The 14553-nt window shown below is 40.9% G+C and overlaps 3 protein-coding genes across 5 annotated transcripts; 1 reads left to right on the top strand and 2 right to left on the bottom strand.

Moving 5' to 3' along the window:
* Positions 1-4208: 4208 nt before the first annotated feature.
* On the bottom strand, positions 4209-8736 carry LOC146648560 (Golgi reassembly-stacking protein 2-like). The gene is made up of 10 exons (XM_085389337.1): positions 8552-8736; positions 7746-7826; positions 7434-7637; positions 7271-7357; positions 7048-7178; positions 6610-6742; positions 6218-6344; positions 5999-6106; positions 5506-5628; positions 4209-5106 (listed from the first exon to the last, which is right to left on the bottom strand). The coding sequence occupies exons 1-10, from the start codon at positions 8612-8614 to the stop codon at positions 4832-4834; spliced, it is 1332 nt and encodes a 443-aa protein (XP_085245463.1). The 5' UTR covers positions 8615-8736; the 3' UTR covers positions 4209-4831.
* A 466-nt stretch (positions 8737-9202) lies between these two features.
* On the top strand, positions 9203-11401 carry LOC146648561 (uncharacterized). The gene is made up of 3 exons (XM_085389336.1): positions 9203-9906; positions 10223-10358; positions 10643-11401. Exons 1-3 carry the CDS (start codon positions 9311-9313, stop codon positions 11387-11389), a joined length of 1479 nt encoding a protein of 492 aa, XP_085245462.1. The 5' UTR covers positions 9203-9310; the 3' UTR covers positions 11390-11401.
* Positions 11402-12322: 921 nt separating this feature from the next.
* LOC146648562 (uncharacterized) lies at positions 12323-14553 on the bottom strand. 3 transcript variants are annotated; one of them, XM_085389342.1, is made up of 5 exons: positions 14377-14553; positions 13951-14042; positions 13378-13572; positions 13213-13289; positions 12323-12962 (listed from the first exon to the last, which is right to left on the bottom strand). In XM_085389342.1, exons 1-5 carry the CDS (start codon positions 14525-14527, stop codon positions 12323-12325), a joined length of 1155 nt encoding a protein of 384 aa, XP_085245468.1. In that variant the 5' UTR covers positions 14528-14553. The 3 variants fall into 3 exon arrangements, with proteins under 3 accessions (XP_085245468.1, XP_085245464.1, XP_085245467.1); XM_085389338.1 differs by lacking the exon at positions 13951-14042 and having other exon boundaries at positions 13378-13466; XM_085389341.1 differs by lacking the exon at positions 13951-14042 and having other exon boundaries at positions 14377-14536.

A 14553-nucleotide genomic window follows, 5' to 3' on the forward strand; every position in this document is an offset into this window, starting at 1 on the left:
AGTGGAATAACAAGTTTCAAGTTTAATAAAAGAAACAAACACACCGCCCTCTGTTTTCATCTGCTGAACAGAACGGTGTGAAATATCAGGTACACACAGCAAAACATGTTTTAATAGAAATACATCCATTAGTAAAGTAAAAGCCATATCATGTTTGGAATCTGATGCTAGGCTTCGTCGTTAAAAGATTGCCTGACAAGAACTAGTTCCTGCTGTGCGACCCATATTTCCTGTGGAGGGTTATGTAACTTTGGTGGAAGTGCAACAAGATGGAGACTGGAGGAAGGCGATAACACCCATGTGGTAATTGCCAAAGAAAGTGCGATATTTATATTTATGTATGCGTAGCTATAGATAGATGGATAGATATAAAAACTTGGTAGTCACTTCATTAGTTACACTAATGGAGACAGTTTTTCCTTAAGAACTTCCCTAAGTCTTTGTGGCATGGATTTGACAAGGTGCTGGAAACATTCCTCAGAGATTCTGGTCCACATTAACATGATGACATCACAGCTGCAGCAGATTTATTGGCTGAAATCCAAGATGACGATGTCCTGTTCCACCACATCCCAAACAGATTGAGATCTGCTGACAGCGAGCTTGTCATGTTCAAGAAACCAGTTTGAGATGATTGAGTTTTGCGATGTGTGTTATACAGGCACGATGGATACACTGGTAATAAAAGGGATGAACATGGTCAGTAATGATATACAGGCAAGTATCGACTCAGCAGTCGATACTGAGTCCGAACTGCTGGTACAAGGCAGGATGGACCCATGCGTTCATGTTTTTTATGCCAAATTGAGAGCCTATCATCCGAACGTCGCAACAGAAATCAAGGCTCTTCTGACTGGGCAGTGTGTTTGCAGTTTTCTGCTTCGCAGTTTTGGTAAGCCACGTGTGAAGTTTTAGTTTCCTGTTCTTAGCTGACAGGAGTGACACCTGGTGTGTTCTTCTTCTGCTGTAGCTCATCTGCCTCCGGGTTCTGTGTTTTGTGTGCTTAAAGACGCTTCTCTGCATACCTGTGGTTATCTGACTTCCTCATCGGCACAAAGCAGCCTGTCCATTATCCTCTGACCTCTGACAATTCAGTTTTGTTTCAAAATTTCAATCCTACAGTTCAATTGTAGGACAATACAAGATTTTGGAGTTATCAAATATGATCTCCTCCTCCCCCCCCCCTCCCCCGATAAAATGCAGAAAACCGATAAAGAAGCAGGTGACATGGGGTACCCGACACAGTGGCCGGTGAGTGTATTTTAATGCTGTAGCAGGCTTGTGTTACAGTGTGCAATTACAATCTCACCTGAATGTGGTTAAAAGGTATGGAGGGAAGAAAGGATTGTAGTAATATGGATATTTTATTCATACAATTTATTTTGAAGGCCATCAGTTTGAATTTTACAAGGTTAATTTGAGAATGTCTTAGGTTAATCTTGGCCCCCAGCATCAGTGGGGGAGGTGCATAAAACTGAACATACAGAACTAAAAAGTGTGTGTATCCACAAAGACAGAACATGCTGTCCTTCATCAGATTTATTAGCTCTGTTTGTGTATCGTTGCCTTTTATAAACCTCCAGCTCGGTAAGTTTCAAGCATGTGCAGGATCTCTTTTCCACTCCACAATTACTGTCACTTCTAACTACAGTCGCTTTTAAATGCCAAAAATAGGTTTTTAGTAATCACTACACATAAGAATAGGGTATGTGATTGCTTATATATATTAAAAATATAAGTATTTTAGGTATGAGTATTATACCAGTATACATACATCTGCAGCGTCTATAACCACTGATGTCATTTCCCCCTAATTAAGGACCTGGAGGAAGTTCAATTCACTTTGTTTTTTTGCCATTATTTTCACACATTTGGAGTTTTTGTTCACTTTCAGGCTTTTATTAAAGCTTTTTTCTGCATTTCTCAAACACAAATTTCTCATTATCTATAGGAAATGTTGTAGCCTGAGCCTATTTATTCAGTCAGTCTCTCTTTTAGCAAAGCCTTTAATAATTATCCTCTGTTTACTTACAATTCCCCACGCTCATGTGCTCCTTTTGCAAAACTAACCACATTCTTACTCACTGCAACACATTTTGTACTTGTGATACACAACAGAAACCACAGGTGGCAGAATCAAAATATTTTTACAGTACGGATGTTTTCTTTTCTTCCTTTCACATGAATCAAGGTTGCTCACACTTGTGGCTCATGGTGTGATGGTATGAGCTGGATCAGAACGCACAGACTCAAAGGCGAATTGAAGATCAACATCAAGAACTTAAGAGGAGGGATGTTTTATAGATGTTTTTAAAAAATTTCAGCAGAAATGTAACTTGTTGATGTATCCATTTTTTTCACAGATGTGTTTTCATTTAGAAGAATTTTCCATTTCCCCTCCCAATACCAAGTGTTTGCAAGTCTTATAAGACACATGCATTGCTCTAGTAAAGATGTTTTAAATTTAATTCTTATAATTACGTTGCACAAGACTGTAAAATGTGTAAACAAATGAGATTGCAGTCTTATGAGACCAGCAATGCAATGCATATTCAACATGTATATTATCAGAAGGAGAGGTGCTATTTGAAGAATTTACAGGAACATTTTGAACCAGTAGATGTTTGAAAAAGGTGGAAAAGGTTTTTAAAACTTCATTTTGATGCAATTAGCAAGTTTTGTGTGTCTGTGTGTGTTTTGTTTTTAAGCATTTTGATTGGGGATTTAATACTAGAGCCCAACTTATACAGTTTTAACACTGATACCAGTTGCACTGAACAAACTGTGCAACATCAACACCTTTCTTTTTATCTTTTCACTTTTAAATGCTTATAAAGGGCGATACAGATAGATCAGCAAACAGCTGGTATAGCCTGATGATGTTGGTCTGCCGATGAGCTCTGTTAAAAATGTTCTGTTTTTATGTCTCCATAACTGAATTAAAGCTAATTTAAGTCATGCTTCAACATAACTGTCCAGAGGTGTTTCAGAACAGTTGCTGAGTGGTAAGACTTGCTTCTGGAAGGACCGTGCTTTTGTTTTGTTTTTCAAATGAAAATGAGAAAAGTGGGATAAAAAGTACAACCCAATCACATCAGATTCCCAGCGGTCACCATAACGTTTTCTGCTATTAAAGAGTACAGTGTTAATAGGAGAATCTTTAATGTTTACTGTATACAGATGTTTCACATTTTTGAAATATGAAAAAGACTGTTTGATCACTGTGACACGACCACACAAGGCTGAGCAGACTTCACATTTTTTATTTTCTGATGAGGTGTGTGATGAACTAGAAGTAGTGTTTTTTTGTTTGTTTTTTTTGTTTGTTTTTTTCCAGGTTGTGTGTATGATGTGAAAACTGTTTCGATGTGGTGTTGTCTAAAAATTATGAAAAAGTGTATCAAATTTTGAAAGACATGTTTTCTGGTGACTGCAATCTTTAGCACCTCGTATATGTTTGCTTTACAACTGAATTATTAGGCAGATGTAAATTTCTTTTGTTCCCCAAATATTTATTCTGTGGGTTTCTGAAATGCTGCTTAGATGCAGAATATTGAATCTTCTAGCTTCCCATACACAAGCCCTGCTGCACCAGTTTTCCATAATACCTTGTTTGTTCTTGTATTTTCTTTTTGGCCATCTTCATCATGTTGTTTTTGTCTATCTGGGACATTGAAAGTGCAAAGTAGCTTTCACTAGTAGCAACAAACATTGCACAACATAAATTGACACACAAAGGCAGCTGTTAAAATTAATTTGGCTTTATTGCGTGCCCTGTACATACTGCAGATATTCTCAGAAAGTTCTGTTACAGTGACACCTTGTGGCCATACTGCAGCTCTGCCACTCCACTCAGACCATGCCAGGAGATATGCTCTGCATTAAAAACCTCTCACAAGTTTAATGTATCCAGCAGCAAGTGCACACTCTACTCAGTAGCTCGTGTTTCTGTAAACCTCTGTATCCTCTGGCACGGCCTTCGGGCTCTCACTGTTCTCGGTGTTGTTGAGATGGTATGAAGTACAGATTTTGGATATACAAGGAGACACACAAGGGGAATAAATTTTAAAACACAAAGGTGGTGCAAAATAATGCAGATTCATTCATTGGGTGGAGACATACAGCAACAAAAAATGAATACATATGACTCAAATTAATCTACTGACTGGTGGTTCTATTAACTAATAAGAAAAAAAAGATACAGGAAATTGTTGGTTGATCACACTCAGGATTTGTTTACTTGTTTATTCAGCAGCACAAACATTTCTTTTCTTGGGTTTATGGTCTGATTTCTTCCAGTATGGTGAGTTCCATTCTGGACTGGACTAATTCATTTAACATCTTACTTCCAGCTGTAATCCCGGTTTTTATCTTTATTATGTTGGCAATTCAATAAACTGTTTATCATCCAGATCCATTAACATAAATTGTTATATAAAACTTAAACAGAGAGGTTTTCCATACAAGAAAGGCGGAAATCTCAGAGGTCTTTGCCTTGTCTAACTGCAGAAGTGAAAAGTAAACTACAAATGAATGAGTAGACTTCATCTTCCGCAAGCAGTAGCTTAGGCAAGCTGCAGTGCTAACAGTTCCTCTGCGTTATGGCCATCAGGGAATACAGACACAGCAGTCAGACCAGTCTACAGGCGCTTTCCGTTCTCTGCATCCACACAAGCTTCCTTGCCCGTGAGCATGCTGACCTCTGTGTCTGAACTGATGCGTCTGTTCACTCTTAGCCAAATAAATAGAAAACACGGAGAATGACAGATGGAAGGATAAGCCAAACCAGGTGTGTTTAAGTTTGACGGGAAGTGGAGTCATATTTCCCACGTTATGACGACGTTAGTGTTGTTTCCGTAGGTGCTGGAGATTCCGTGGTGCTCGTGGATCCTGCCTCTGTGGGGGCTGTGGCTTCGGTGGCTGGATTAATCATGTGTGCTGCTGTGACAGTAACTGAAGCTGGAGGGGCGGCAGTGGAAGTTGGCAACATGGGAGTCAAACCCTGAGAGAGGACAGGAGGCAGCTGGGAGGGCAGCATGGTGGGCAGAGGAGGCAACGTGGCCAGGTTTGAAAGGTTCAGGGGTGGGAGTGGAGCCAGAGATGGGACTGTTGAAGACAGATAAGAGAGGATAACTGAGGTGCCTCCTTCATGTTAGTTTTTTTTTTTTTTTTTAACTCAAGTTAACTTTTCAAACACAGAACATTTTCACTTCACCTTCTTTTTAGCTGCTCTGTAGAGATTTGGAGAAATAAAGGGTCACAACACACGCTGGCATGAACATGTTTTTACCATCACGATCTGACTACAAACCATCTCCTGATCACACTCAGCTGCCTAAATGCAACAGTGCGTTTTGCTCACTGAACAGACTTGAAGCAGTTTACCCACAAGACTTCTTCCCTGGTTTGGTAGTAATTAAATAATATTTCATTTTCAAAAACTAAACTGATCCTTTATTCCATAAGCTTAAAAGCAAAGACTGGAGTAAAGTCTTCATTACCCACCTGTCATCCCTGCTGGTGGCTGTAAGGTGCTGCCGCCTGCTAGTGACACACCACTGAGATCTAGGACTGGCAGGTTGGGAAGGTTAGGGAGCGCTGTTAAGCTACCTGGGAGGGGTATCAGACCTAGAAATGCAAACACATCCACACAACCACCATAATCATTCATGTTCTTAGACTTCCTCAGTCTTATGTACACTGCTCTTCAGAATGCGTGCAGCTTTAATGCAGTAAACCACTCTAAAAGGTAAAACTAGGCACAAATCACAACTAAAAAAACAAAAGAAATAACAAAGCACCATTGCCACTGATGTGAGCAAAAAAAAAGAAGGCTCAGGGGAGAAGAAAGGGCAGGGGGTAGTTGATGAGGCTTTGTAAAGGAAAGTCATTCTGAGTGTGGGAAACGTCAACATGAATATGTTCACTGAATGTGTGTAATGTGTACACAAAGACTTGTGTCTTTATTGAGGAAGGGTGTGAACCTTGCTGAAATCACCTGGTAGCGTGGTGGCTGGGTTCAAGCCGGCAGTGGCAGGATTCAGCGGAGGCAGAGGGGTGAGTGAGGGGTTAGTGGAGGTGGGCAGAAGAGGGACTGTAGGCAAACCTGAATTGGAAGAAGAGAGACATTAAACATTAGATGAGAATATTCCTGCCGTGTATCAAACTTAAAACTGGTGGATTTAACAAACGTCTGTGAGTGAAAGTGCAGACATACCTGTCTGCAGCTCGCTGGGCATGGTGGGTGGGGCTGAGGAGCTGATTGACAGGGCAGACAGTGACCCTTCAAGGCCAGAGGGAACTGCAGGTGCAGCAGGAGGAGGGGTGACTGCTGAAAGTTGCACCTGCAGAAGGTAGACATTTTCATTGAATCTATTGAAAAACATAACTGTTCTCTCCAACAGGCTGTGTGCATGCTAAATGAAAACAAACACTCAAACCCTTCCAATGCCGTACCTGCACATAGACCAAGTAATTTAAGCGATTGATAGTGGGTATCGATTTATAGCCCCACAAACTCCAAGACACAGGTACAAAAAGTTTCAACAGAGTCATACTTAAGCAGCTTTAAACTGCCCTGTTTTTTAAAATAAATGTGTACATTCTGACCTCAGTAAATCCGTCTTTCAGTGGACTGACAGGCTCACTGGAAGAAGTTCCAGGGAAACTGATCTTCTTCCCCTCCTCAAACGGCCGGGTGGGAATCCTGTGGAGGTATCCATAGCCGATCCCACAGCCAAGGCTAGAGAAGGGGAAAAGAACACTGAGAATCTAAAGTGTTCCCCAGTGAAAATCATTTGACATCCACCTGGTCTGAGACCTTTAATTTACCACCTTTATGCTCATGTTTTAAAAAGAGATTTAAATCGGCCTTTTTATTTATTCTCATTTTGGCTCATTTGTTCAAGGACATCATCATTAATAAAAATAGCTGACCTTACTTGGCTGATAATATTTATGCATTTCCATTTTTAATCATGTCAGATGCAAATAAATAGGACACTTATTTTGAAAATACACAAATTCCAACAGGAGTCTGTGTATTACCTGCCCTCTCCTCCCCAGGCAGTGTTAGGTGTAATAACAACCTCTCTGCAGTTGTCAGTGTCTGTGTTGTACACATACAGTTTCAGGCCCTTCCCCTCGTGGCTCTCTATTAGAGAAAAGAGGTCCTCGGACTGCAGAAACAGGAGGACAAGAAGGTAAATCTTCAGGAACTAGTAACATTGAGTGAAAGCAGCAAGAACCAAGATAAGTATGGGTAACCAACCTCATTCATAACAGTATCGGCTCCAATTATATAGTCAGTGTGTGGCCGCAAGCCAGCAAGGGCTGCTGGGGAATTAGGCTCCACTTCCTATTAGACATAGAAAAATTACTGCTGTATCACACAGACGGAGATGATGCAACACACAACCTTTGTGGCTACCTACCAGGACATGCCACACGTTCTCATTGGCTCCCTCAAAGCTGCAGAAGCGAATGGAGACACCGAGCAAGCCCTGACCCCCCCACAGGTTGCTGGGGGTCACCGTGGCCTCCCGCAGCTCCAGAGTCTTTGAGGAGTAAACTAGCATCTTCACTGGTTTCTCGACATGGGCTTTCAACAAGTCCTTTAACGTGTCGTTGTCCTTGTTCTGCAGAAAATGAAACAAACATAAGTAGAGAAAGGGGCAACAGTGAACTGTAGCCTTCCATAAGGCTCTTATTTCATCCTGCCAGCTGCAAGTGCTGCATTTTCTCACCAGTCTGGTGTTGTTGATGGAGACGATGAAGTCAAAGAAAGGCTCCAGCCCTGCCCGGTGCCCAGGCGAATTCTCTTGAACCTGTATGAAAATGAGGGATATCCTCAGCTGCTAGGCTGTGATGCTTTATTGAAATTCAAGTTTCCTCCAAATAAATCGCGCTGATCAACATGCAAACTAGTCATGACTCAACTGGCTTACAAATGAGCAACTTCTAGGATACAAAGACGTCAAATCAGCCTTTGATCTGAGTTACCCTGTATACAAATACCACTGTGTGAAAACCATAATCAGGATGGGGGTCAATCCTACTCATCCTACACTCATGCTATCAAGTCTAGCCTCTGTGTTTGCTATTTTGATATCACTGTTACCACTACTGGACGACAAATACTAAACGCTCATTTTAGCTCACTGGTCGATTAATCAAAGGCTAAGCATATGTAAACAGGGTAAAAAGCCCTGTGCACAAGATAAGTGTCTGATAACGGGTCTATTACTAAAACTAGCTTGGCAGCTGTCATTCAAATTAGCGACGTAGCATCAACTAGCCCTACGGTTTCTTTGCTTTCAGCAAGCATATTTAACTAGCTGAGCAGCAGGCATACACAGACACCGTGATTAAAGATGCGTGTTGGGTTGACACAGCTTTAAACTACACATTTCCCAGACGTGGTGGTTTGCTGGACTGGAGGCCCCGGCAGTCATCCCCGGCCTCAAGTCAACACATACAACCGGGAATTCTTCGCCTCAGACCGGAGGCTAAGCTAAGAGCTAAGAGCAGGCTATAGAAGCTACAAACTCACCCGGAGGACGTGGTATCCCTCGGAGCCTCCTCCCGGTATCTCCACACTCTGCGAACCACCCATACTTTTGCTCTTTTAAGGCCTTTTTAGTTTGGTTTAAGGCCGCTTGTTACCCAGCGAGTTAAGAATCCTTAGTACTTCCACTCACCGGGTACACGTCGCCAAACGACAAGCGAACTGATGCGCATGCGTCATTACGTGGCAGGAAACAACGCCTTTTCAAAACTTTGAAATTCCTGTCGGTAATAGCTAATTAATATTAACAAGCCTCTATAGTGACAGACAGCAGCACATAAAATCCTAAACGAATATTCGTTCACATTTAAAAGAAAGATAAAACTGCAAAATGACTGTCACATATATCTTGCCTTTTTAATCTTACAATTTTATTTTATTTTATTTTATTTTAATCAAATTACATACATTTAGATTTATTCAGCACTCTTAGTTGCCTTTGTATGAAGTTGTGTGACTAGGTTAAGAAACCGGTCCTCATTTAAAACTTCTTCCTATAATCTATCTCTGTTACAAGTCTCTTATCAAATGCAGGCAGCGTTCATGCTCTGCTAGTTCACTACACCTAACCTACAAAAATCATTAAAATGTACCTGTAAAAATCTTTGTGTGCAAACTGGTTCAGTGAAAGCTGCGACTACTTGCACTAGGGCATGTGACGTATTTCCGTTTCCAAATAGTACCGCTTGTGCGTTTCCGGTACGTTTGCTTATCTATCGGTAGCTATGCTAATGTCGCTTCAGAATGAGTATAAAAAGGAAAGTATTTAAAACAGAACATTTTCAAAAACAGGAGAAGAAATACTCCGAGCATTGCTGTGTCCCACTTTGTTCAGCTTCAGCCAAATTTAACGGCATACTAAGTTTTCATGCCTTTCCGACCCATTCCGACTTGAGAAGACAATGGCTGGTAAATATACGCCGGGATCATTTCACGATTACCTCTCACACCAGGGTCTGCTGCAGACACTTTGCCAGTGATCAACTCATAGAGCCAACAACCCTCGATGGTCGAAGGCGGCTTATTAAAGGTGCTGTACCAACACTTTTTGAGTGGAATGGCTATAAAGTTGAACCACCGCGGCGTAGTGTTTGGGAGAGAACGGAGCGACGCCCTGAACTAGTTCCTCCTGACGATCAAGAAGAGCACAGTCTTACAAGAGATCATGACTACTGCTCAGTCCCTGAGCCGTCTGCATTGGACATATCTGCATCAGCTGCAGAAGACCTGTCCGAAGACGTGGAGACTCTGAGGAAGGAAATACAGGAGTTACGTGTCCAGCGAGAATTTGGGTTACAGCGTTTTGCTGGCTCCGACACTGACATCCGATTCTATACCAGGTACATCTAAGTTCTATTCAAGCTAACTGTTTAAAATATACCAAGGTCACCATCAGTTAAATTTCGAAAGTTTTTCCAGTCTTAATGAAAACAAAATAGATATTTACTTTTTCTCTGCTGATTGTATGTTTTATGTAGATGCTTTAGTATTTAAACGATATCCTAATGCTACAGGTAAAATACAACACCAAATACTCTTAATCAGACTATTTTATACAGCATACCATTAGCATATTTGTCACAGTTCACATTATTTTTATGTCAGTGTGTAATGTTAATTAATGATTGACATGATGTATGTCTCTCTCGTGAATAGATTTCCAAGCTATGATCATTTGATGGCATTCTGGGTTTTGATTGAGCCTTGCATCTATAAAATTATCCGGGTTTCAAGAGCCAAGTCAGCTGCCAATCGGAACGAAGAAGTGTTGACACCTGCACGCACATCAACAGTAGGTTATGGGTTTGTTGGTAGTTAGAACTAGAGGTGTGTAATGTTATTGTATTTATGTACAATAACATTACTTTATGTACAGTAGCATACATACACAGGTGTATGTATGCTAGACTCAGTATCCTTTACATACATACACCTGTGCACTACAGCACCTCATTGTTTACCCCATGGTACAGTATGGTATGCCTAACCATTACAAAACATTTAGCCAAGAAAAGAATAATTTTACTAGTTCATAGCTTAAGGAGTAACATTTTCCCTTTTGTTTTCACCTTCCAGAGGCAGCTGCTACAGCCAATTGATGAGTTTTTTCTTTTCCTGGTTTTCCTGTCAGTTGGTTTGAAGGAGAGGGACCTGGCACACCGATTTAACATACACCAGTCCACAGTGAGCCGCATTATTGCAACATGGACAAATTTTCTTGCCACTGCACTGGGGTCTCAGTGCATCTGGCTTACACGTGAAGAAGTGCAAGCTTACCTCCCTGAGGAATTCAAAGATTTCTCAGACACCCAGATGATCCTTGACTGTACAGAGCTGAGGTGTCAGACACCATCCTCACCACTTCTCCAAAGTGAAATGTACTCTTCGTACAAATCCCACTGTACGATGAAAGCCCTGGTTGGCATAGCTCCACATGGTCCAGTGACATTCATCTCTAATCTGTATGCTGGTTCGGTTAGTGACAAGGAACTATTCAAACAATCAGGCATTGCTGAGAAGTTGACTGAAGACATGGCAGTGATGGTAGATAAGGGCTTCCTAATCACTGATTGTTGTAAATGCAAAGTGTACTGCCCACCTTTTCTATCTAAGCAGAAGCCAGCATACCAGGTTAAGGAGACGCAGGCCATAGCCAGACTCAGGGTACATGTGGAGCGAGTCATTAGGAGGATCAAACAGAACAAACTTTTTGATAGCATCATTACCATGTCACATGTTTATAATATCAACCAACTGTTTGCAGTGGCATGTATGCTGTCAAATTACCAGAACACAGCATTAGTTAAAAAATGGGTTAAGTGAGACAAGATGGATTTTTCCCAAGACACCAGTGCCAGTACAAGTAACTTATGGAAAATGACCTGCAGCTGAGGCCACTACAGTTGCATTTCTTCCTTCTCAGCTGACAATACTTGATTACAGAACTGGTACTTGAGTGCCGATAGTTGAGTTTCAGTTATTGATAATTCAAATTCATTGCAAATGTTTAATGTTAATAATACTGTTTAATTATACTACTATTATTACTATTCAGATTCAACAAAACTATTTATCAAAATTATAAAGTAAATCACTAAATAGTTTTAAAACCATAAGTGACATTGAACTTTTGTAACATCAAAAATACCATTTGTCATTTTCTACAGTTCAGTTGTGTTATTGTCTAAATGTATATCAGTATGCTAGGCATGGAGTTTTAAATACTTACCATGTAAATAAGTTCTGCACAAATTCAATGTTTTAATGTGTGTTTTTAAAAATTAAATTGATGCCATTGCTTAAATAACAGTTTATTGATGTCACATAAAAGTAACATGTAACAACAAAAGAATTCATGAAATATATTGAAAATAAAACATCAGTTATTTTGTTCCAGCCTGAAGGATCTGTTTTTCTTTTTGCTGTTTTCACTGTTCATTTTTTCAAACACAGGTATCTTGGCATATATATGTAAAAAAAGAAATAGTCTGCCTTTTCTCTGATTGCATTGTGCACATCTGTATCCATGTATATTCTTTGCACTAGGTAGTCCTCTTGTGCCCACACAACAAAGTCACACCACTGCATCCCACTGATGAGCAGTTGTCCTTGCACTTGCCAGTAATATGCGTGGCTCTTTTTTAGTTTAGGGGTACCACATTCCATCTGCACATATTTGCAGTCAATAAAGCATTGGGACATTTGAATTCGACGAAGCCAAACTGGGGGTATTCATTGGGGTCAAAAACAACACCATCAGGAGATGCAGCAAGCAATGGGGTGAATGACCAGACCACAGGGTGAGTAGTTAACATTCATTAGCCTACTATACTCTGCTGCTATTGCAGGCTCCATCTCAGTTCCTCTCCTCATGTCTGCTGTCTGCCTTGTTCCCTTCAATATACGCTCTGCTAGTGACTCGGCCGAGCTCTGGCCTCTGACGTGACACACCTCCCGAAACCTAGAGGCAGTCACTCTGGGCCTGCGGAGCTGATGCCACTCAGACGAAGAGCTTTGCTCACGTGTAGCTTCCTCTATTTTGTGAGCCATTTCCAGAGTTACAGACAAGCTTTTCAGATGCAGAAGCTCTTCTTCTGAGCACACAAACACACAATCTGATGGCAAGATGTCATACCCCTCCAGAGGCAAGTGCGGTGTTGGTGGTGCATCGTGGTGTAGTGTGATGTACCGGGTTGTCAAAACCGGCTGCTGATATGACAGAACACTGCCCTCCTGCACCAGCCCAAAGGCACTTTCCACAAGGGGCTTGTCAGGTCTCATGTTCATTGTGGTCACACGTGGTCTGTCCTCAATATTAAATTTTGCATATGCCTCCGTTATTCTGAACAAGCAGGGATCTGGTGACGGACCCACCATGCCTCTGTAGAAGCCACTCCTAAAGAAAACATCAATGACAATAATGTAAGGGAGAAGGTTATTATACTGAACAACAACTAAACTAAAAACTAAAAGGTGTAAAACAGTGGTGCATAAGTTAGAGACTGGGATGTACATGACTGAGTTAGCCGTCTTCAGAAAGTGTAATGTTGTATGTAAATTAATACCTATTCTGACACATGTATGTATGAAAAAAATAGCAACATACATTTGTAACACATGAAACCAAATTTTACAAATGTAATTACCGTACTCCAGTCTGGGCCATCCTATTTGGTACTGGCTTAGTGAAGATCATGGAGTTGATGGGTCCTGGCCTCACACCCTAACAGAAGACACATTTACTATGGATGGTGTTGCTGTTCATATGTAAACATGGACTAATTCAAAAACTTTAACCTCATTTAAATTACCACTGTCCGTGGCTTGTGCCATTGCTGTTCAGATTCCGTGCAGCTATGCACAGGGGGGACAACCGGCACTCTGAGTTGTGAGTAGTGTGCTGTTTGGAAGAGCAATGCCACTGTGTGATTGCACATAACAGCGCCTGCCACACAGGAGCACTGGCTATGTGTCAGTATCACCGGCGATGAATCCAGAAGCTTAATCTAAGAAGAAAGAACGAAAATTAAAAATGTAACATCTTCATGGAAGAGCTGAACAGGAACATAGTTCAGTGTTATGGTTACGTACCCTCCTGAATGCTTAGTGTTTCCTTCTCTCCCTATTAAAACAACTTAACCATGCTTGATAACTGTAATAACTTAGATTGTGTATATTTGCAGTATTAACTTGTTGTCAAATGTTTCTGATCACCCAAACACACGTTGATTTAACTATCTGACTAGTCAAATTAGGAGTGATAAAGCAGGGAGACAAGGAAAACATTCAAGTTGATGGGCCTTTAGGAATGAACTTAACTAATGCTTAAATGAACTGAACCCCACAGAACGGGGATTAACAACTTTACACAGCTTCCTGCCTACACTTAGTCTGTGTGGTGCCTCACTCTTCCTCATTGACCTGTAGCACAGGGCTCTCACACCGACCTCCCCTGACAACCTGTCTTTATTGGACACTGAATAAAGATACAAGTACCATTAGCATTATTTCTGTATTACTCATTTCAGCATGTCTTAAACATATATATTTTACACTTAGCAAGAGTAGCATTAGGTAGTTAACTACCTCCATAGTTAGCCAACTACCTAACGCTAATATAACAGTGTCTAACAACAAAAGTGACATTAGTTAAGAAAACCTCAACTATAGTTTAGGACGACATAAAACACCGTTTAAGAAAACATGTAATGTAGAGAACTGACATCAAATGAAGGACATAGCGGAGTAACGTAGTGTTTGCATTTGACGTTAGCTAGCGTTTCTTTGTCGGTTAATTTACGTTTTCTTACCTTCGTAGTTGTGTATATATGATGCAGCATATAACTTAAATCCTTTATCTAATTTGCTGGCGGGGGTAGTCGTCACTCTGCAAATCCGATGAACATCGGTGATGTTCAATTTTGGGAGCTCTTGTAGGCATCGAGTGTAGAACGTCGCCATGGTTTAACCGCACCGGAAGCACTGGG

Source organism: Rhamphochromis longiceps, linkage group LG18 (assembly GCF_057381845.1).
Source record: "Rhamphochromis longiceps isolate RC_006_pf linkage group LG18, R_longiceps_female_GT1.1, whole genome shotgun sequence".
Lineage (NCBI taxonomy): Eukaryota > Metazoa > Chordata > Actinopteri > Cichliformes > Cichlidae > Rhamphochromis > Rhamphochromis longiceps.

Bases quoted from the DNA above. Each gene is read 5' to 3' on its own strand.
- LOC146648560 (XM_085389337.1), bottom strand. From the start codon at position 8,614: ATGGGTGGTTCGCAGAGTGTGGAGATACCGGGAGGAGGCTCCGAGGGA. The intron at 7,358-7,433 runs GTAGGTAGCCAC...TATGTCTAATAG, and splicing joins AGAACGTGTGGCATGTCCTG to GAAGTGGAGCCTAATTCCCC. The intron at 5,629-5,998 runs GTGATTTCAGCA...TTGCATTTCTAG, and splicing joins CCCAGCCACCACGCTACCAG to GTCTGATACCCCTCCCAGGT.
- LOC146648561 (XM_085389336.1), top strand. From the start codon at position 9,311: ATGAGTATAAAAAGGAAAGTATTTAAAACAGAACATTTTCAAAAACAG. The intron at 9,907-10,222 runs GTACATCTAAGT...TCTCGTGAATAG, and splicing joins GACATCCGATTCTATACCAG to ATTTCCAAGCTATGATCATT. The intron at 10,359-10,642 runs GTAGGTTATGGG...TTCACCTTCCAG, and splicing joins CACCTGCACGCACATCAACA to AGGCAGCTGCTACAGCCAAT.
- LOC146648562 (XM_085389342.1), bottom strand. From the start codon at position 14,527: ATGGCGACGTTCTACACTCGATGCCTACAAGAGCTCCCAAAATTGAAC. The intron at 13,573-13,950 runs GTAGGCAGGAAG...CTTTCTTCTTAG, and splicing joins AGGCACCACACAGACTAAGT to ATTAAGCTTCTGGATTCATC. The intron at 12,963-13,212 runs GTAATTACATTT...TGTTTTCTTTAG, and splicing joins ATGGCCCAGACTGGAGTACG to GAGTGGCTTCTACAGAGGCA.